The 21,261-nt window shown below is 46.5% G+C and overlaps 1 protein-coding gene across 1 annotated transcript in view; it reads left to right on the top strand.

Annotated features, from left to right (window-relative positions):
• LOC147123410 (sodium channel protein PaFPC1-like) overlaps positions 1-21,261 on the top strand; it is a 57,272-nt gene that overhangs the window by 3,706 nt on the left and 32,305 nt on the right. The window contains 1 exon segment of the mRNA XM_085972510.1: positions 19,698-19,758. Within this exon segment, the coding sequence (XP_085828636.1) occupies positions 19,698-19,758 (61 nt within the window).

Below are 21,261 nucleotides of genomic sequence, written 5' to 3'. Positions count from 1 at the left end.
TGGTTCATACATTTATAAATGCAATATTGTTCATGAAAGATTACTGCTATCTGAATGTCCTGGTTACATATCCTTTTAAAGTTTAAGACTATATCTGGTTTGCATTTTTCCTCTTCTAATTAACTGTAGAAATAACTGTATAAACGTAGGGTTCATATTCACTTTCTGTTCGATCCAGCAATGACCAACCAGATTGCAAAACAAAAAACAAAAAACATCCCTGGCGATTTTTTTGTTCTGTGCACCTGTAAGACATCAATCACCTCTGAGACTTTGGCCAATAACAGTAATAGCCGTGAGTGACTATTCTGGTTTGGCCTGGAATTGGAGCGGCAGTGTGTGGCAGTAGTTTAGAACCATAGAAATTTATGGCACAGGAGTCCTTTTGGCCCATCGTGTCTGTGCCGGCTGAAAAAGAGCTATCTAGCCTAATCCCACTTTCCAGCTATTGGTTCGTAGCCTTGTAGGTTACAACACTTCAAGTACATATCCAAGTACTTTTTAAATGTGTGGAGGGTTTCTGCCTCTACCACCCTTTCAGGCAGTGAGTTCCACATCCTCACTACCTCTGGGTGAAAAAAATTCTCCTCAACTCCCCTCTAATCCTTCTACCAATTACTCTAAATCTATGCCCCCTGGTTATTGACCTCTCTGCTAAGGGAAATAGGTCCTTCCTATTCACTCTAAGTCCCTCATAATTTTATACACTTCAGTTATATCTCCCCTCAGCCTCCTCTGTTCCAATGAAAACAACCCCAGCCTATCCAATCATTCCTCATAGCTAAAATTCTCCATTCCTGGCAACATCCTCATAAATCTCCTCTGTACCCTCTCTATTGCCATCACATCCTTCCTGTAATGTGGTGACCAGAACTGTACGCAATACTCTAGCTGTGGCCTAACTAGTGTTTTATACAGTTCTAGCATAACCTCCCTGCTCTTATATTTTATGCCTTCGCTAATAAAGGAAAGTATCCCGTATGCCTTCTTAACCACCTTATCTACCTGTCCTGCTACCTTCGGGGATCTGTGGACATGCACGCCAAGGTCCCTCTGTTCCTCTGCACTTCTCAATGTCCTACCATTTATTGTGTATTCCCTTGCCTGGTTTGCCCTCCCCAAATGCATTACCTCACTTCTCTGGATTGAATTCCATTTGCCACTTTTCTGCCCACCTGACCAGTCCATTGATATCTTCCTGCTGTCTATAGCTTTCTTCCTCACTATCAACCACACGGCCAATTTTTGTATAGAAAACATAGAAAAATAGGAGCAGGAGTAGGCCATTCGGCCCTTCAAGCCTGTTCCGCCATTCAATATGATCATGGCTGGTCCTCTATTTCAGTACCATATTCCCGCTCTCTCCCCATTCCCTTTGATACCTTTTGTATCATATGCAAACTTCTACATTTAATTTAATTTAAGTCTAAATATAGTTTCTCCTCTATCTTTCCTCTTGCTCTCTTTAAATTCATCTCATCTCATCGACCTCCTGCTCCTTTAACCCTAATCCCACAAAACTTCCGATCACTTAACTTCCCTTTCTGACTCCCATTTCAGCCAATATTGTAGATGGTTCTACAACATTTCATCGACCTGAAACATTAATTCTGTTTTTCTCTTCACAGATGCTGCCTGGCCTGCTGAGCATTTCCAGCATTTTCTGTTTCTATTGTAGTTGGTTTCCTCTTTTTAGACACCTCTGTCACCCTATTTTTCAAAACTTCTGTCATCACTCCATTCCTCATATAAAACATCCTAGACCCCTCTGTCCTTGTTATCTACCATCTCATCTCCAACCTTCCTTTTTCTCTAAGGTACTGGAATATGTTGTCACCTCTCAGATCCTGCTCACCTCTCCTGCAACTCACTGTTTGAACCCCTCCAATCCAGTTTCCTCCTCTCCCACAGCGCTGAAGTGGCCTGAACCAAAGTCTGGAAGAACATTCTCTGTCACTGACATTATCTTTCTGTGCCCTCCTACACCTCTCTGGAGCCTTTGACATGGTCGATCATACGATCCTCCTTTTAATATCTCTCCTCCATCGTCCAGCTCAGTAGGACTGACCTTTTTTGGTTCCATTCTAACCTGTCCAATCATAGCCAGAGCATCTCTAAATGGTTTCTCTTCCTACACCTGCACTGTCACCTCAGTAATCCCCCAAAAGATCCATAATTGAACCCTTCCTCTGCCCTTGACAACATCATTTGATGCCATTGGGTCAACATTCAGATGGATGCCGATGACACCCACCTCTATTTCTCCACTGTCAGATTGCTTTTTCGATATCCAGTCTTAGATGAGTTATAAATTCCTCCAGCTAAACACTGGGAAGATCAAAGCCAGTGGCACAGAAATTCGGGTCTCCACGGGTGAGTACGCACGGGGTACTCACCCGTAAGCCCAATGGAAGTGCCGGTTTCCTGCATGCACTGCACATGCACAGGAAACCGGCACTTCCGTTCCCCTGAAAAAAGGGGTTCAGAGTTCGAACGCGTGCGCAGGAGAGGCTGCGCGTGCGCATCGAACTTAGGTTTTTTTTGCAGGTTTTCCCGGGAGATTAAGTCTCCAGAATTTAGAAATGTAAAAAGCAGGCATAAGGCCTGCTTTTTACAAGATAAGTGGTGAATTAATTAAAATTAAAACATTTTTTCCACAGGTTTATTATTTTTAAATACTTTAAAGCAAGGTAAGTTTATTTTTAGCCCCGTTAGAAAATAAAATTATTTTTTTCAAAAATTTAAATTATTGGCCCAGAAATTAGTGTCCCAACTGTACTCACGCGTGGGACCGATGGAATTGACGGTTTTCTGCATGCACAGCGCATGCGCGGGAAACCGGCATTTCCGATCCTCTGAACCAAGGGGTTCAGAGGTCGAACGCGTGCGTGCAGGAGTCTGCGCGTGCGCGTTGAACTTCCTTTTTTTTTCCAGGTTTGCCCGTGCGTGAAGGCCTCCACTTTTTACACTTTAAAAAAGCAGACGTAAGGACTTCATTTTAAAAGGTAAGTGGTCTAGTAATTAAAATTAGAATTTTTTTTCCACAGGTTTATTATTTTTAAAGACTTTACAGTAAGGTAAGTGTATTTTTAGCCCCGATTGTTTATAAAAATATTTTTTTCAAAAATTTAAATTATTGTTTAAAATAGTTATTTAAAGTTATTTATAGTTCATTTAAATAGTGTGATTTTTTTTAAATTTTATTTCAAGTTTAAGTACTGTTTTGGGCGCCCGGAGTTTTCATGAGTTTGACAGTTCTTACTGTCAAACTCATGAATGAACTTTTCCCTCCTCCGATTGGTTGCCCAGTGCTCACGTGATCCCAGCCGACGCATCGCACTAAGTACGCCGCTGGATCACGCAAGCACAGCGCGCCGGGAGCTGAACCGGGCCACAGACAGGAAATCCACGCAGGCCCAGGCTTCAACTGCCGGCGTGCTAGGTAAGTGTAGGTCGGGGACTTGCACCCGCGGGAAGCCCCCGACACGAATTTCTGGGCCATTGTTTAAAATAGTTATTTCATGTAATTTATAGTTTATTTTAAAAATGTGATGGTTTTTAAAAATGTATTTGAAGATTGAGTGATGTTTTGGGGCCCGTAGTATTTATAAGTTTGACAGGTCCTTATGAATGAGCATTCCCTGCTCCGATTGGCTCTCCATGGCCCACGTGATCCCAGGGGATGCATCGAACTAACTGCGCCCCTGGGATACACAAGCACTGCGCGCCGGCAGTTGGAGCAGGCCCAGGATCGGAATTCCACAGGGGCCCACAGCTCAATGGCCGGCGCACAAGGTAAGTGCAGGTACACCCGCGGGAAGCCCCTGGCCCGAATTTCTGGGCCATGTCTTTGGTCCCAGCTACAAACTCCGTACCCTCACCACCCAGCCTCTGGTTGTTTGACACCCCAGCTGATCTTCTAACCTCATATTCTATCTATCACAGCACAGCCTGCCTACACCTCCACAACATAGGCTGCCTTCACCATTACCTCAGCCTAGCTGTCACTAAAACCCTTATGCATACCTTTGTCACCTCCAGACTCAATGAGGTAAATTTTCATCTTCAGTGCCTGGGCAGTAATCTGGTGGAAAGTATTGGCCACCTTTCATAGAACCCACCCAAGTACCATCCAGGCCATCAAAAATTTACCCCAATTACTCCAGTGCTGTCCATGCTGGCCTCCCATCCTTCACCCTCTGTAAACATCAGCTCATCCAATCTCTGCTTCCCCTGTCCTGTTCCACACCAAGTCCCATTCACCCATCACCCCTCTCCTCGCTGACCTATATTAGCCCCTGATCCCCACAATGCCTCAAATTTAAAAATCTCTTCTTTGTGTTCAAATCGCTCCATGGCTAGGCCCTTCCTATCTCTGTAACCTTTAGGCTTACAGCCCCACCCCACACTGAATCCTCAATTCCTCTGACTACTGCGTATTATGAATTCCTCCCTCTCTTCACTCCAGCATTGGCAGCCATGCCTTTAGCCACCTTAGGCTCCGTGCTCTATCCCTAAACCCCTCTGCCTCCATACCTCCTTCTCCTCCTTTTGAACACACCTCTTGGACCTAGCTTTCAGTCACCTTTCGCTCGGCATCCATTTTTATTTATGCCTCTACAAATCACCTAGAAATGTTTCTCTGCATTAAAGTTGCTATGTAACTGCAAGTAGTTATTGTTCTTGCTGTAGGGGCATCACAGCCAAGGCCAACCCTACTTTTCCCCACTCATGAAGGCATTGACTCCTTGCTGGGGTACAGTTGCATGAGTATTCTTCAGTACCTCGCACAAATAGCCATTATCCTTGTGTGAACCTTGACAGTACTGTTTGGACCACATCAGAGCTGAGCCCGATCCTGCCCGTACCCAAGTTCCACCCAAGCAGACTTTCAATGGAAATCATTAGGTAATGATCAAGAGCTGAAACTCTGGCAAATTTTCCCCTTCCTAATATAGGATTGCTGAGGTCTGCAAACTAAGTACAGGTATTGAATCAGGAACTTCCTGATTAGTGTGGCTCAGCTACTCATTGGGTTTACCAAATGAGCCATTGAGCAAGCCTCAAAATAGGAACCCTAGCTGATTTTTTTTCCCCTCTACCCAGCTCAGGGATATTGAAACCAATTGTTGTGGGCCTCTTGTAGTGTATGTACTTTGCAGAAGGAACTATATTCTGCAGCCCCTGTATACTGCAGTACCGGTAGTGACCACCCCTATATATAAGCCTGTGTATTAACTTTACATAGTAGTTCCAGTTTTGTCTCCACTCAGTAAACACCTGTTGTAACCTACTCCTGCAGTCCGTGTCTCAATTACACATGGACATAATACTGGCGACGAGCAGATCCGAACTTACCTACAGTTCTCCACCACCTCATGGGGAGCCATCCCTGAAGTGAAGTTGTTGGAGGTCGAGGCCAGAAAGAAGAAAGAAAAAAAAAACAAACAGAAGAAACGGGCGTCGACTGTGGACAACCGCCTCTGATTCATCGGAGTTGAAGATTTGCAGGAGAGGCTGTCGAGAGCGGGGCTTGGTTATCCTGTCTATGGTGTTCCAGCTAATCGGGCTGGTGGCAGGTAGTACACTGATCCTTCCTGGGCTGCGGCGAGCTAGAGCTCGATCGAGTGGCTTTTCAACGGGGCCGAGCAGCATTGTCGGGAAGAGGAGAGAGAGAGAGAGGGTGGAGCACACAGGGCGCGGCCGGTGCTATGAAGCCAGGCAGCGTACAGACCCGAGAAGAGGGAGGAAAGTGTCCCGGAGGGTTTGCTCTGATGACGGGAAAATAAAAGAAATTAGAAGCGCAGAAAGCCGCGAGGAGCTGCAGTTTGCCACGGGGACCGCGGAGAGCGGCGTTGGCAGCAGCGCAGGGGGGGGAAGTGCGTGAAGACCATAGGGCGTCGCCATCAAGGCATAAAACGCCAGTAACAGTGCTAGCAGCAGCGGAGAAGACAGAAAGCGCGGGAGGCGCCATCTTAATCCAGCGGGGAAGAAGGCAAAGCGCAGGAGGCGCCATTTTGCTCAATCGGGGAAGAAGGCAAAGCGCGGGAGGTGCCATCTTAGATTTCCAAGATGCTGAAGACTGGCAATATCACTGCCTTCGATAATGCAATAGAAGACTGGACCACGTATGTGGAAAGAGTCGAAGTATATTGCAAGGCAAATGAAGTAGCCAATGAGAAAAAGGCATCGGTACTACTAAACTTAATGGGCGCAAGAACGTACGGCCTATTGCGGAACCTGATCACTCCAGCCAAACCGATGGCGAAGAGTTTTAACGAAATTGTTGATATCCTACAGGAACACCTAAATCCTACACCGCTGCTGATAGCAGAAAGATTTAAATTCCACAAGAGAAATCAGCATAAAGAGGAGAGCAATGCTGATTACCTTACGGAACTATGCAAGCTATCAAAGCACTGCCAGTTCAGAGCAGGACTGGCAGATACCCTATGGGACAAATTTGTCTGTGGACTCCTGAGTGAAGGAACCCAGAAGAGGTTACTCTCAGAGAAAGAGCTGACGCTAGATAAGGCTTTCAGCGTGGCAGTATCGTACGAAGCAGCAGCAAGGGGAGCTGCGGAAATACAGCAAAAGCCACAAGAATACAGCACCCATGAAATGACACGGGGATTTGAAAAATTTTATCACTGCGGCAGAACAACCCATGACCAGAAGGGCTGCTGGTCCAAGGACAAAATATGCAGGCAATGTGGGAAGATGGGACACATTGCACGAGTTTGCAGGTCTGGAAAGAAGACTAACGACAACAAAAAGGCTACTAAGGAACAGTACAGGACAATACAAAAGATGACGGACAGTAGTTCCGAAGACCAGAAGAGCGATAGTGAATCCGGGAACAAGAGACTAAGCTGTCTCAAACTTCACAACATAATCGCAAAAGAGGATCACCGAACCATTTGGGTCACCCTCACGATAGCAGGGTCCCAAGTCAAAATGGAATTGGATACAGGATCAGCTCTGACCGTCATGAATCGACGAGACTACGAGCGGCTATTCTCACACATACCCTTGAAAGAGACATCCATTGTCTTGAAGACGTATATGGTGTAATGATCAATAACATGTCATTCTATAGTGGACACTAGGTGGAGCCGTAGAGCTGTGTAGAGCTGTATATAGCTGTATGTATATAAGACTACACTACCCAGCTGTATAGATATTAAGACTACATTACCTATGAGGCACTAGGCTACCCACAAGGCAACAGTCAAGATGGCAGCCTGCACACAGGAGCACACATGCTGCATCTCTACAGATACTGTACCTAGAGAACGTGTACTGAATAAATGACTAGCTAGAAGCTAGCTGTGTTCATAATAAGAATGTCTAGTTATTAATGAACATAAGATGGTACCAGGGTGGTGAAGATCTGCTGAAAATTGTGAAAAGCGACATGGGGAATTTGAAGCCACCAGAGCATTTTAAACTCACAGGAAACATCGACTACAACTGGCAGACTTTTAAACAACAATTCAAACTCTACATTGCAGCCATCGGATTCGGTACGAAGCCAGACGCAAGGAAGATAGCGTTGCTGCTTACGGTTGCAGGCCCACAGGCGATAGAGGTATTTAATACATTTGTATTTAATCCAGCGGAGAACAGAGACAAATTAGACGATGTGCTAAAGAAATTTGATGCACATTGTTCTCCCAAAAAGAATGAGACCTATGAAAGATACATGTTCTGTTCAAGGACACAGCAGCAAAATGAGACTTTTGATAGCTTTATAATTGATCTGAAACTGAAAGCACAGACATGTAATTTCTCTGAGCTCAAAGCATCCATGATTCGTGACCAGATTGTGTTTGGTATTCATGATAAAAAAGTAAGGGAACGTCTGTTGAGAGAAACCGAACTAAATGTGGAAAATGCAGTGAAAATATGCCAAGCCAGCGAACTAGCTCGAAAGCACACGAAGACTTTCAGTGAAATCAATAATGATGCGATTGTAATGAGTGATAATGTCGGTGCTGTGTCCTACAAGGGGAAGAAACGTGGGCAGAACAGAAATGAAAAGCAATCGGAGGATGAAATTTTTAATTGTAAACGCTGTGGTTATAAACACCAGTTAAGACAATGCCCAGCGTTTGGAAAAATGTGCACAAAGTGTAATGGAAAGAATCACTTTGCCAAACAATGCTTTTCAAAAGTAAAAACTAAGAAAGGGCAACGAGTTAATGTAATTGAGGACACTGATTTAAGTGAGACATTTTTTGTAGGAATGGTGTCATGTGACAATATCAAAAAGGATACAGAAAATGTGCAGCCCTCAGAAATGGACAATGCTGAACATAAAGTTAATGCAGTAAAAGAGGACAAATGGATGATCCCACTGCAGGTAAATGGAGCATTAGTTACCTTGAAACTAAACACTGGGGCAAAAGCAAACTTAATCAGTATGAGTGACATTAACAATATGAAAGAAAAGCCCAAAATACAGAAAAAGTCAGTACTACTGAAGGACTATAATGGACAAAAAATAGATAGCTTAGGTGTATGCAGATTTAAAGTGACAGTCAAAGACAAAGTGCATCATCTCATGTTTTCTGTTGTGGCTGAAAGACTTGATTCACTGCTGGGTGACAAAGCTTGTGAGGACTTAGAACTGGTCAAGAGAGTCTACCGTATAAACTGTGCCATAAGCAGACCAGATGACTCGGTGGATTCTGTAGTGAATAATTTCCAGGATGTGTTCAAAGGATTTGGAGTTCTACCATTCACTTACAAGATCCAGCTAAAGGAGGATGCTCAGCCAGTGGTACATGCTCCACAAAGAGTTCCAGCTCCCCTGCGTGACCGGCTCAAGAATGAACTGGACAGAATGACCACACTAGGAGTCATCAGGAAAGTCAAAGAGCCAACAGACTGGGTTAACTCCATGGTATGTGTAAAGAAAAAGAACAATGATCTAAGAATATGCATTGATCCAAAGGACTTAAATGCAAACATAAAACGTGAACACTACCAGATTCCCAAGCAAGAAGAAATCACCAGTGAAATGTCAGGTGCCAGATACTTTACAAAGCTTGATGCCTCACAAGGATTTTGGCAACTAAAACTGGATGAAGAGAGCACCAAATATTGTATCTTCAATACACCGTTTGGCAGGTATTGTTTCCTCAGAATGCCTTTCGGGATAATATCTGCATCTGAAATCTTTCATAGAGTGATGGAACACATAATTGAAGGTCTGGAAGGAGTTTGGGTCTATGTTGATGACATCATCATCTGGGGCTCCACACTGAAAGAACACAATGAGAGACTGACTAAAGTGCTACAGAACATACGCTGGGATGGACTGAAGCTCAACAAAGCCAAGTGTCAGTTTGGCGTCCAGGAAGTCACTTTCCTAGGAGATAATCTATCTGGTAAAGGAATAGAGCCAGATATGGAAAAAGTAAACGCCATACTCAAAATGCCCCGACCCACTGACAAAAAAGGAGTGCTACGCATCATGGGGATGATCAACTTCATTGGAAAGTTCATTCCTAACTTGTCAGCCAAGACAGCCTGTCTGCGAGACCTGCTACATAAAACAAATGAGTTTGCATGGACAGAAAGACATGAACAAGAGTGGATAAACCTCAAAACAGTGCTGACAACCACACCTGTACTCACCTTCTTTGACCCAACAAAAAGAATCAAAGTGTCAACAGATGCATCAAAAGATGGCCTAGGAGCGGTCTTGCTACAAGCAGAGGGTGAAGATTGGAAGCCTGTTGCCTATGCCTCCAGGTCTATGACTGATACTGAGTGTCGATACGCCCAGATTGAAAAGGAATGTCTAGGCTTGGTAGTTGGACTAGAAAAGTTTCATGGCTACATATATGGACTTCCCACCTTCACAGTTGAGACAGACCACAGCCCTCTGGTTGCCATCATAAAAAAGAACCTGAATGAGATGTCTCCAAGGATTCAACGACTCATGATGAAGCTGCAAAGATATGACTTTGAACTGATCTACACACCAGGCAAATACATAGTGTTAGCAGATGCACTATCCCGAGCACCCACAATGAATCATGTGAGCTCTACTGAAGAAGACGTGGAAGTTCATGTGAGTATGGTCACTGCCGCGCTGCCCGTGTCAGACACAAAATCAAAGCAAATAGCAGAAGAAACAGTAAAAGATACAGTATTACAAACAGTAATAGAGAATATTCATCATGGTTGGCCAAAAGGTTCCTGTCCAAAATATTTTCACATAAGGTCAGAATTGAGTGTCGCAAGTGGACCATTACTAAAACAGAACAGAATAGTCATTCCACAGGCTCTATGTCAAGACATGCTCAAAAGGATTCATGAAGGACACCTCGGAATTGAAAATGCAAAAGGAGGGCAAGAGACACTGTTTATTGGCCTGGCATAAATAAGGACATTGAGAACATGATAGGCAAATGTGAGACATGTCAGAAACACCAAAACAAACAAGCAAAGGAACCAATGATAGTAGCTGACATACCAACAGCACCATGGCAAAAGGTTGGTATGGACCTTTTTCATTTAAATGGTAAAGACTATCTAATAGTGATTGACTACTATTCTAACTATCCTGAGATGTGTGGTAAACCACTGTCATACCTGTCTGTGTCTGTATGTGTATTCCACTAGGTACAGGTCTGGACATGCCTCGGCTGACTCCTCCCACTATTCCAGGTATATAAGTGACTACCTCCCAGTCCCTTAGTATTCTGGACGGGTCGACCACTCGAGACAAGACCTTCATTCTTTAGTTAATAAAAGCCTGATTGTTACTCGCTCAACTTCAGTCTTTTGAGTAATTGATGGCGCATCAATTTTATTAACTAAATTTTTTATAATGGAGAAGATCCTCACACCAGCATGCCTGGACCTGGACAGTCGGGAAGCGGACGCTTCCACCAAGTTTGCTCACTGGCTCACGTGCTTCGAGACATTCCTGACTGCCTCCACTGCGGTCGAAACGGATGCGGACAAACTGTCTGTCCTGATCTCCAAGGTGAACCACCGAGTGTACTCAGTCATCCGGGACGCGACCTCGTACACAGCCGCCCTCCAGCTCCTCAAGACCCAGTACACGCGCCCTGTGAACGAAGTATACGCTAGGCACCTTCTGGGGAGTCGCAAGCAACAACCTGGGGAATCGACTGAGGAATACCTCCAAGCACTGTCCGTGCTTGGCCGGGCCTGTGGGTGTAAGGCGGTAACGCCCACTAAGTACACGGAGGAACTGATCCGGGATGCCTTCGTAGCGGGCCACAGGTCCAACTACACCCGACAGCGACTGCTGGAGCAGAGTGACCTCACCCTCGACAAAGCCTCCGACATCGCACTAACGCTGGACGCAGCCTTCCGGGGCATGGATGCCTACTCCTCTGCACCGTGGACGCCGCGGGGAACGACAACCTGGGACACGGTAGGACAGCCCCATAGCACCGTGCCACCCCAGCCACAGCCCAACAACGGCCCAACTACCGCAGCAGTGTCCCAAAGCCAGACAGCAGTATCCCAAGGCCAGAAATGCTACTTCTGTGGCCAGGCCAAACACCCCAGAGCGCGCTGCCCGGCGAAGAATGCAACCTGCTCGGGCTGCGGGAAAAAGGGACACTACGCCAGCGTCTGCAAGGCCAAAGCCACCCCGAACGCCAGCAGCGCCGCGTGTGGGCTGTGCGAGCCGCCATCTTGGGCCTCCCCAGCCATGTGCGAACCACCGCAGCAGCAGCCATCTTGGACGACTCCAGCCACATGGGAATCATGGGCGCCGCCATCTTGGACACCAGCCGGGACGCAGCAGACCGCCAACCCCCCCCCCATCTGATACTCGCAGCGACACACCGACCCCTACGCTGGACTCTGTGACGCTGGACCAAACGAGACCGCACCAGCTAGCTCGGTCCAAAATGGACGTTAAGGTAAACGGCCATGCAATAAACTGCCTTTTTGACTCCGGGAGCACAGAGAGCTTCATCCACCCCGACACGGTGCGGCGTTGCTCTCTCCCAGTCCTGCCTGCGCACCAGCGGATTTCTATGGCCTCCGAGTCCCAGTCAGCGGACATTGGCGGCTACTGCGTGGTGACACTAGTAGTAGACGGGACTGTGTTCAATAATTTTAAACTCCTGGTCCTGCCCGACCTCTGCGCTGCCGTTCTACTGGGGTTGGATTTCCAGTGCCACCTCAAAAGCGTTACGATGGCGTACGGTGGCCCCCTCCCCCCACTCACAGTCCGCAGCCAGCAGCCTCCAAATTGCCCGCCGCGCACTAGATGCAACCTCTCCACACTCAGAGTCCCACCCCCCCCACTGTTTGCCAACCTCACCCCCGACTGTAAGCCCATCGCCACAAAGAGCAGGCGATACAGTGCCGGGGACAGGGTTTTCATCAAAACCGAAGTGGAACGGCTCCTGAAGGAGGGGATTATTGAGGGCAGCTCCAGCCCCTGGCGAGCCCAGGTTGTGGTCGTTAAGACCGGCGAGAAACAACGCCTGGTCATCGACTACAGCCAAACAATAAACCGCTACACCCTGCTGGACGCCTACCCACTCCCCCGCATAGCTGACATGGTCAACCAGATCGCGCAGTACCGCGTCTTTTCGACCATTGACCTGAAATCAGCGTACCACCAGCTCCCCATCAGCCCTGAAGACCGCCAGTATACTGCTTTTGAGGCAAACGGCCGCCTCTATCACTTCCTTAGGGTTCCCTTCGGCGTTACCAACGGGGTCTCCGTCTTCCAAAGGGAGATGGACCGGATGGTCGATCAAAACGAGCTGCAGGCCACTTTCCCTTACCTAGATAATGTGACCATCTGCGGCCATGACTTGCAGGACCATGACGCAAACCTCGAGAAATTCCTCCGCACCGCCCAACTCCTGAACCTGACATATAACAAGGAGAAGTGCATATTCCGCACAGACCGCCTCGCCATCCTTGGCTGTGTTGTAGAACACGGGGTCATCGGTCCCGACCCGGACCGGATGCGTCCCCTTATGGAACTCCCACTGCCCCACTGCCTAAAAGCTCTGAAGAGGTGCCTAGGGTTTTTTTCCTACTACGCTCAGTGGGTCCCCTACTATGCAGACAAAGCCCGTCCGCTGATCAAGTCCACCTCTTTTCCCGTGACGGCAGAGGCCCGCTTAGCCTTCCACCGTATCAAGGAAGACATTGCCAAAGCCACCATGCACGCAGTGGACGAATCCATCCCCTTCCAGGTGGAAAGCGATGCGTCCGACTTCGCTCTGGCCGCCACCCTTAATCAGGCGGGGAGACCTGTGGCATTCTTCTCACGAACCCTCCAGGGCCCGGAGACCAGACACTCCGCGGTCGAGAAGGAGGCCCAGGCTATCGTGGAGGCTGTGCGTCATTGGAGGCACTACCTGGCCGGAAAACGATTTACCCTGCTCACTGACCAGCGTTCAGTTGCTTTTATGTTCAACAACAAGCAGAGGGGCAAAATCAAAAATGACAAGATCTTGAGGTGGAGAATCGAACTTTCCACCTACAATTACGAGATCTTGTACCGGCCTGGGAAGCTCAATGAACCCCCAGATGCCCTATCGCGTGGCACCTGCGCCAGCGCGCAGATCGATAGGCTGAGGGCCCTCCACAATGACCTCTGCCACCCGGGGGTCACCAGGTTCTTCCACTTCATCAAGGCCCGCAACCTGCCTTACTCCATTGAGGAGGTCAGGACCATGACCAAGAACTGCCAAGTCTGCGCTGAGTGCAAACCGCACTTTTATAGACCAGACAGAGCCCACCTGATAAAAGCCACTCGCCCTTTCGAACGCCTGAGCGTCGATTTTAAAGGGCCTCTCCCCTCCTCCGACCGCAATGTGTACTTCCTCAACATCATTGACGAGTACTCCCGGTTCCCGTTCGCTATCCCCTGCCCGGACATGACCAGTGCCACGGTCATTAAATGTCTGAACAGCCTCTTCACCCTGTTCGGTTTCCCCAGCTATATCCATAGCGACCGGGGCTCATCGTTTATGAGCGACGAACTCCGCCAGTACCTGCTCGCTAGGGGTATAGCCACAAGCAGGACCACCAGTTACAACCCCCGGGGGAACGGACAGGTGGAAAGAGAGAATGCAACTGTTTGGAAGGCTGCCCTACTAGCCTTAAAGTCTAGGGGCCTTCCGACCTCCCGCTGGCAGGAGGTGCTCCCCGATGCGCTCCACTCGATTCGGTCACTTCTCTGCACTGCCACCAATGCCACCCCTCACGAGAAAATGTTTGTCTTCCCAAGGAAGTCCACATCGGGGACATCGTTACCGCCATGGCTGACGTCCCCAGGGCCGGTACTACTGAGAAGACACGTGAGGGCCAATAAAACGGACCCCCTGGTCGAGAGGGTCGACCTCCTCCACGCCAACCCCCAGTACGCTTACATTGCGTACCCGGACGGGCGGGAGGACACAGTCTCCATACGAGACCTCGCACCCTCGGGGACCGCTGTAACCCACTACCCATTACCACCCCCCCCCACGACCCGATATCCAACCCCAGCAGCCGGCTCGCCTTGGACCGTCACCCACGAGGACTACACTCCAGGGCCCCAGCCTACACGGGACGCGACGCCGGAAGCTCCACCACCCCTGCCGTCGCCACGTCGATCACAGCGGCAGACAAGACCTCCGGAGAGACTCCAATACACGAACTTTTAAATACACTTCACCCCGCCGGACTCATTTTTAAACAAGGGGTGAATGTGGTAAACCACTGTCATACCTGTCTGTGTCTGTATGTGTATTCCACTAGGTACAGGTCTGGACATGCCTCGGCTGACTCCTCCCACTATTCCAGGTATATAAGTGACTACCTCCCAGTCCCTTAGTATTCTGGACGGGTCGACCACTCGAGACAAGACCTTCATTCTTTAGTTAATAAAAGCCTGATTGTTACTCGCTCAACTTCAGTCTTTTGAGTAATTGATGGCGCATCAATATGGCACTGCTCTCAAGCACCACAGCAAGCAGTGTCATAATGCATGTGAAATCCATCTTCGCCAGACATGGAATTCCCAGGATTGCCATTAGCGACAATGGTCCGTGCTTCAACTGTAAGGAGTGGCAACAGTTTGCAGCACATTATGACTTTCAGCACATCACATCCAGTCCTTTGTATGCTCAGTCAAATGGTAAGGCAGAGAAAGGTGTTCAAGTTCTCAAGCAGCTACTGAAGAAAGCGACAGAAAGCAAGTCTGATCCTTATCTCGCCCTGCTGAGCTACCGAGCCTCACCTTTAGACTGTGGTTCTTCACCTGCTGAACTACTAATGGGTCGCAAGTTGCGCACCACGCTACCCTGCTGTGCAAAAGAACAGCAAAGTGAGGAACTGAGACAGAGACTTCAACAGTTAAAGCTGAAACAGAAATCATACTATGACAAGTCATCCAAAACTCTAAAACCATTGACAAGGGATGATGTTGTCAGGATTGAGGATCCAGATGCATGGAACAGGAAAGCTACAGTTCTTGAGGAAGTAGGACCAAGGTCATACACTGTTAGAACTGAGGAAGGACAGATTCTCAGGAGGAACCGCCGTTCCCTCCTAAAAACACAAGAGACTATTCAAGAGCAGATTGATGACAATGCCGCAACTGCATCTTGTCATTCACCGCCAGAACAAACTCATGAAGACGCATCAGACTTACCCGTGTTGAGAAGATCCACACGTGAAGTAAAAAAGCCTGATAGACTTAATCTTTGAGTACAATGTAAAGCTTTGAAAATGTGTTGACTGTTATGAAAATGTTTATGTTTATATAGCACTAACAAAAGTGTTACTGATATTATCTTTATTGTTTTCTTGAAAGTTGATTGATATTGATTTTGTTAAACCTCAAAGAAAGGGGGATGTAATGATCAATAACATGTCATTCTATAGTGGACACTAGGTGCAGCCGTAGAGCTGTGTAGAGCTGTATATAGCTGTATGTATATAAGACTACACTACCCAGCTGTATAGATATTAAGACTACATTACCTATGAGGCACTAGGCTACCCACAAGGCAACAGTCAAGATGGCAGCCTGCACACAGGAGCACACATGCTGCATCTCTACAGATACTGTACCTAGAGAACGTGTACTGAATAAATGACTAGCTAGAAGCTAGCTGTGTTCATGATAAGAATGTCTAGTTATTAATGAACATAAGATACGGGGCAGAAAGTATACCCCAGAGGAAAAATAAGGGTGCCTGTTGAATACAACGGCAAGGAAACACAGAAATTGTATCTGTACATATTGCAAGATGGTGGACCACTGTTATTGGGACGTGAATGGATCAGAAAGATAAGTTTAGACTGGCACTCCATTCAGGCACTGACTGTGGCTGGTAAAAAGGATGACAACGTCACACCTGGACGATTGGCAAAAATCTTAGCTAACGCCAAAGAGGTATTTCAACAAGAACTGGGAACTCTTAAAGGCGTAACCGCCTCAATAAAAATAGAAGAGAATGCAATTCCCAAGTTTTTCAAAGCAAGACCGGTACCGTATGCAATTCGCCCAGCTGTCGAGGCAGAGCTGGAGAATCTGGAGAATGCAGGCGTGTTATCTAAGGTAGACTGGAGCGAGTGGGCGACACCCATCATTCCTGTCATGAAGAAAACGTTAAGTAATAAGCCTGAGGAGCCAAGGAAGGTCTGCATCTGTGGGGACTTCAAGATGACGGTGAACCCAGTCCTTCACACAGTACAGTATCCTCTCCCGAGGATAGAAGATATTTTCGCCTCACTATCTGGAGGGAAGCGTTTTAAAAAATTGACCTAGCACAAGCATATTTGCAGATGGAGGTTGAAGAATCCTCTAGGAAGTATCTCACGATAAACACTCACAAAGGTCTTTACCAGTATAATCGACTGGTATTCGGAGTAGCATCAGCTCCGGCGATATGGCAAAGAGCGATGGAACAAGTCCCGCAAGGGATTCCGGGGACTCAGTGTTCCTTGGACGACATCCTAGCGACAGGTGAAGATGACAGTGAACACCTTGCCAACCTAGAGCAGGTGCTCACTAGACTAAGAGAACATGGGCTACGAGCCAATCGCCCCAAGTGCGAGTTTTTTAAGAAACAGATATCATATTGTGGCCACGTGATTGATGAAGAGGGGTTACATAAGTCCCCTGACAAAATTGAAGTGGTAGTTAAGGCTCCAGCGCCTGAAAATGTGTTGCAACTGAGGTCATTCCTCGGATTGGTGAATTACTACCCTAAGTTTTTGCCGAATTTGTCGACAATTCTGCACCCACTGAACGCCCTACTACAAACTGGAGTAGCATGGAAATGGAGCGATGAATGTAAGCGGGCCTTTCAGAAGAGTAAAGACCTAATCACTTCAAGAGAAGTATTGGCTCACTACAACCCATCACTACTGATAAGACTGGCGTGTGATGCGTCTCCCTACGATGTTCGGGCGGTACTGTCATATAAATTCCTTGATGGTTCAGAGAGGCCGATAGCTTTTGCGTCACACTCGTTAACTTCAGCCGAGCGTAACTATACCCAGATTGACAGAGAGGCCCTCAGCCTGGTGTGGGGGGTGAAGAAGTTCAATCACTACCAGCACGGTCAGAAATTTACTCTACTAACTGATCATCAACCTCTTGTCTCCATTTTCAACCCTCAGAAGGGCGTCCCGATAATGACGGCACAACGGCTACAGAGGTGGTCCCTTTTCCTAGGGGCACACCAATATGACATCGAGTACAAAGGAACTAAACAGCATGGGAATGCTGATGGATTGTCGCGCCTACCGTTGCTGATGGTGGAAGAAACACCTGCAGTGGATCCTGTGGAGATATTCCACTCGACCATAGTCGAATGTCTACCTGTGACGAATGCAAACATAGAAAAGGAAACACGAAATGACCTGACACTCTCCAGGGTCTCTGATTTAACGGTGAAGGGATGGCCAGCACATGGCGAACCACTGTTGCCAGCATTCTCGCCGAGAAGAGAACAGCTGTCAGTGTGCAGAGGAACCTTGATGTGTGGATCCAGAGTAGTAATTCCACCCAAATTGAAGGATAGAGTGCTCAATGAGCTTCATGAGGGTCATCTGGGAGGAGTAAAAATGAAGAACTTAGCCAGAGTGTTTGTGTGGTGGCCGGGAATCGATAGAGAAATCGAAGAGATGACCAAGAGCTGTACAGGATGCCAGAAGGTCCAAAACGCCCCACCACAAGCCCCTCTACATCCATGGGAGTGGCCCTCATCTCCATGGCAAAGGGTGCATATTGATTTTGCTGGTCCATTTATGGACTCGATGTTTCTAATTGCGGTGGATGCACATTCAAAGTGGCCAGAGGTAATAAAAATGTCCTCAACCACCACAGAAAAAACTATCACAGTCTTACGAACCATATTCGCCAGGAATGGGCTGCCTGAACAGATTTGCTCCGACAATGGACCACAGTTTGTGTCTGAAGAGTTCCGGAGGTTCTTAAAGAACAATGGTGTTAAGCATTACACATCCGCCCCATATCATCCAGCCACCAATGGATTGGCTGAGAGGTTCGTTCAAACATTCAAGAAGGCTATCAAGGCAATGTGTAATGAAGACATACCCCTACAACACAAGGTGGATAACTTCTTGTTTGCCTACCGGAATGCGACACATGCGGTTACCAACCAAACTCCAGCCATGATGTTCTTCAGTCGAAGACTACGATGCCGCTTGGATTTGATTAAGCCAAACATCAGAAGAGATGTGGAGAACAGGCAGTTTCAGAATATGAATGAAAGGCCGACCAGGAGTTTTAAGATAGGTCAACCAGTTTTGGCCCGGGACTACCGCACAGAGAAATGGCAGCCAGGAATGATCTGCACACGGCAAGGACCTCTAATGTATACCGTGGACGTTGGAGAGACCATTGTAAGACGCCATGCTGACCAGATTCTAGAGTCACTGGAAAACGTCAATTCCACACCACGATCCGATACACCTGGTGATGAAACCGAAGTACCAATTGCATCTACCCCAGAATCGGTGATATTGGAAGCAGACGAACCAAACAATGACATTGATTCCGAATCAACTTTGCCAGAAGAACCTGATACCCCAAAGAGGCGTTATCCAGACAGAATCAGGAAGCCTCCTCAAAGACTGAACTTATAATTGCTTAACTTCAGCTAATATATCTAGCAACTGTAATTGTAAATATGTTATTTAATTATTAATCAAATGTTATGTACTGTTTAGCTAAAAGGGGAGGAATTGTAGTGTATGTACTTTGCAGAAGGAACTATATTCTGCAGCCCCTGTATTCTGCAGTACCAGTGGTGACCACCCCTGTATATAAACCTGTGAAGTAACTTTGCATAGTAGTCCCAGTTTTGTCTCCACTCAGTAAACACCTGTTGTAACCTACTCCTGCAGTCCGTGTCTCAATTACACACGGACATAATACCTCTAATGCCAAGATCAGCTAAATTAGGGATTCTCCTGGTCTGTATGGCTCAATTCCATACTAACCAATACATTTAGCAATTGGCCTATCAGGAGAACATGTTATTTATTTTTGCCATGTATGACAAATAATTGGGTATTGCTAGATATTTGTCTAGTGAAAAGAGGAGAAAATGGCACGCAAAAATAAAATATTATGCTTAGACAGACTTCATAATTATCCCTTTCATTGAATATTCCCTTTTTAAACAGAATCTTATATATTTTTACAGCTAACTGGCTTGTGACTGAAGATATTGACATTATGGTTTGTGGAAATGGAACAGGCACTGGGTAAGCACGTCTTAACTATTGCATTGACTTTGCTAACTTTAAACCATGAAGTGAGGTTATTGTTAAGGGAACTGCACAAACTAAAGTGTAATAGATAAACATTAAATTGTACCAGCTCTGATTACTACAGCAAGTACAAGTCCATACATACTCCTTACATGGATGGCATCCTTTCCATTTCTTGATGGAATGATTTGTCATCTTTTGTAGAGTATTCACTTTGCCTTAATGTTGCTATGAGATGGTTCTTTAGTTGTTGGCCATTTGTTCACCTATAACCCCGGCAATCCTCCCTCCACACTTTCTAATGTCAGTTATAACTATTATTAAAATAAGGCCCTGTGTTCTTAGCATACCAAAAGAATCAGGTGACCAATATGCTATTATTAGCTGACCATTAGTCTTAATTTATATCAAAGCTTTGTGTGATAGCTAGGCAAATTTAATGGCCAGTTCCTGCCTAAAACACTCAAGAGATAAATCCTGCTCCTTACTAAAGTAAATATAGGCCTGGAAGTTGCAGTTAGCGGCGAAGCAACGGCGCTTGCTGCTGACCTCAAAGGAAGCCGCCCACAAAGATATAGTGATCTCTGTAACGTGAATTCCAGCTCTCCTGACCCTTGTTTGAATCTGGCGCCAAATCAAGTGAACCTCCAGGGTCCAGCAAAAGTGATGTCATCAAGCAGACTGAGCCGCCAATCACACTGAAGAATTCTTTCAGACAGCAAACCACGAAGTAAAATGTACAGTTTCTAATTTAATTATAGTGAGCAGAATAAAGATTGGGACATACAAATAGGATTACGGTAGAAGCTGAAACATCATAAACAAACTTAAAAAAACATTATTTTAAAAACCATGTACAGTAATTCTTAATCATATTAATGGAAAAATTTGACATTCCACAAATATGAAATTCGTTTTTCAGGGCCAGAACAGTTGTTCAGCAGTCAATATGCCATTAAAAGCTCAGTTACATCTCTTGCAGCAAGGCTTAACTTTTTCGGGGTGTGGGGGGAGGTGGGGGTTGTTTAACAGCGATATTCCAGCATAATAGGGGAAGGTTTCGTCCTTCAGTGTGATTTGAATTGATTGCCGGCTCTGGGGAGTTCCACAGCGCAACCTGTCGTGGAGCAGGGAATGACTGACCACAACTTCTGGATCTGCGCATGCAATAAATACTGAAGTTGCTGTCAGTTTTAGAGGGGAAATGACGGTGAACGCTGACAGTTTCACCATCATTACCACCGCAAAATCTGGGCCATGATGTTCAGATGATCAAACTGTAGTAATGAAGAGGTTAGTTGTGTTTGGGTTGCTCATCCCTGTAAACACAATTGAAACGCAATCCAAAAAGAAAAATACTGTGGATGCTGGAAATCTGAAATGAAAACAGAAAATACTGGAAACACTCAGCAGGTCAGGCAGCATCTGTGGCAAGAGAAAGGTAGGGTTAACGTTTTAGGTTGATTACCTTTCATCAGAACTGGAAGATGTTACAGA

This window comes from Somniosus microcephalus, chromosome 2 (assembly GCF_052327205.1).
Source record: "Somniosus microcephalus isolate GS21.2 chromosome 2, FLI_Smic_1.0, whole genome shotgun sequence".
Classification (NCBI taxonomy): Eukaryota; Metazoa; Chordata; class Chondrichthyes; order Squaliformes; family Somniosidae; genus Somniosus; species Somniosus microcephalus.
Note: the sequence above shows the minus strand (reverse complement) of the source record. Positions and strands in the feature narration are given on the sequence as shown.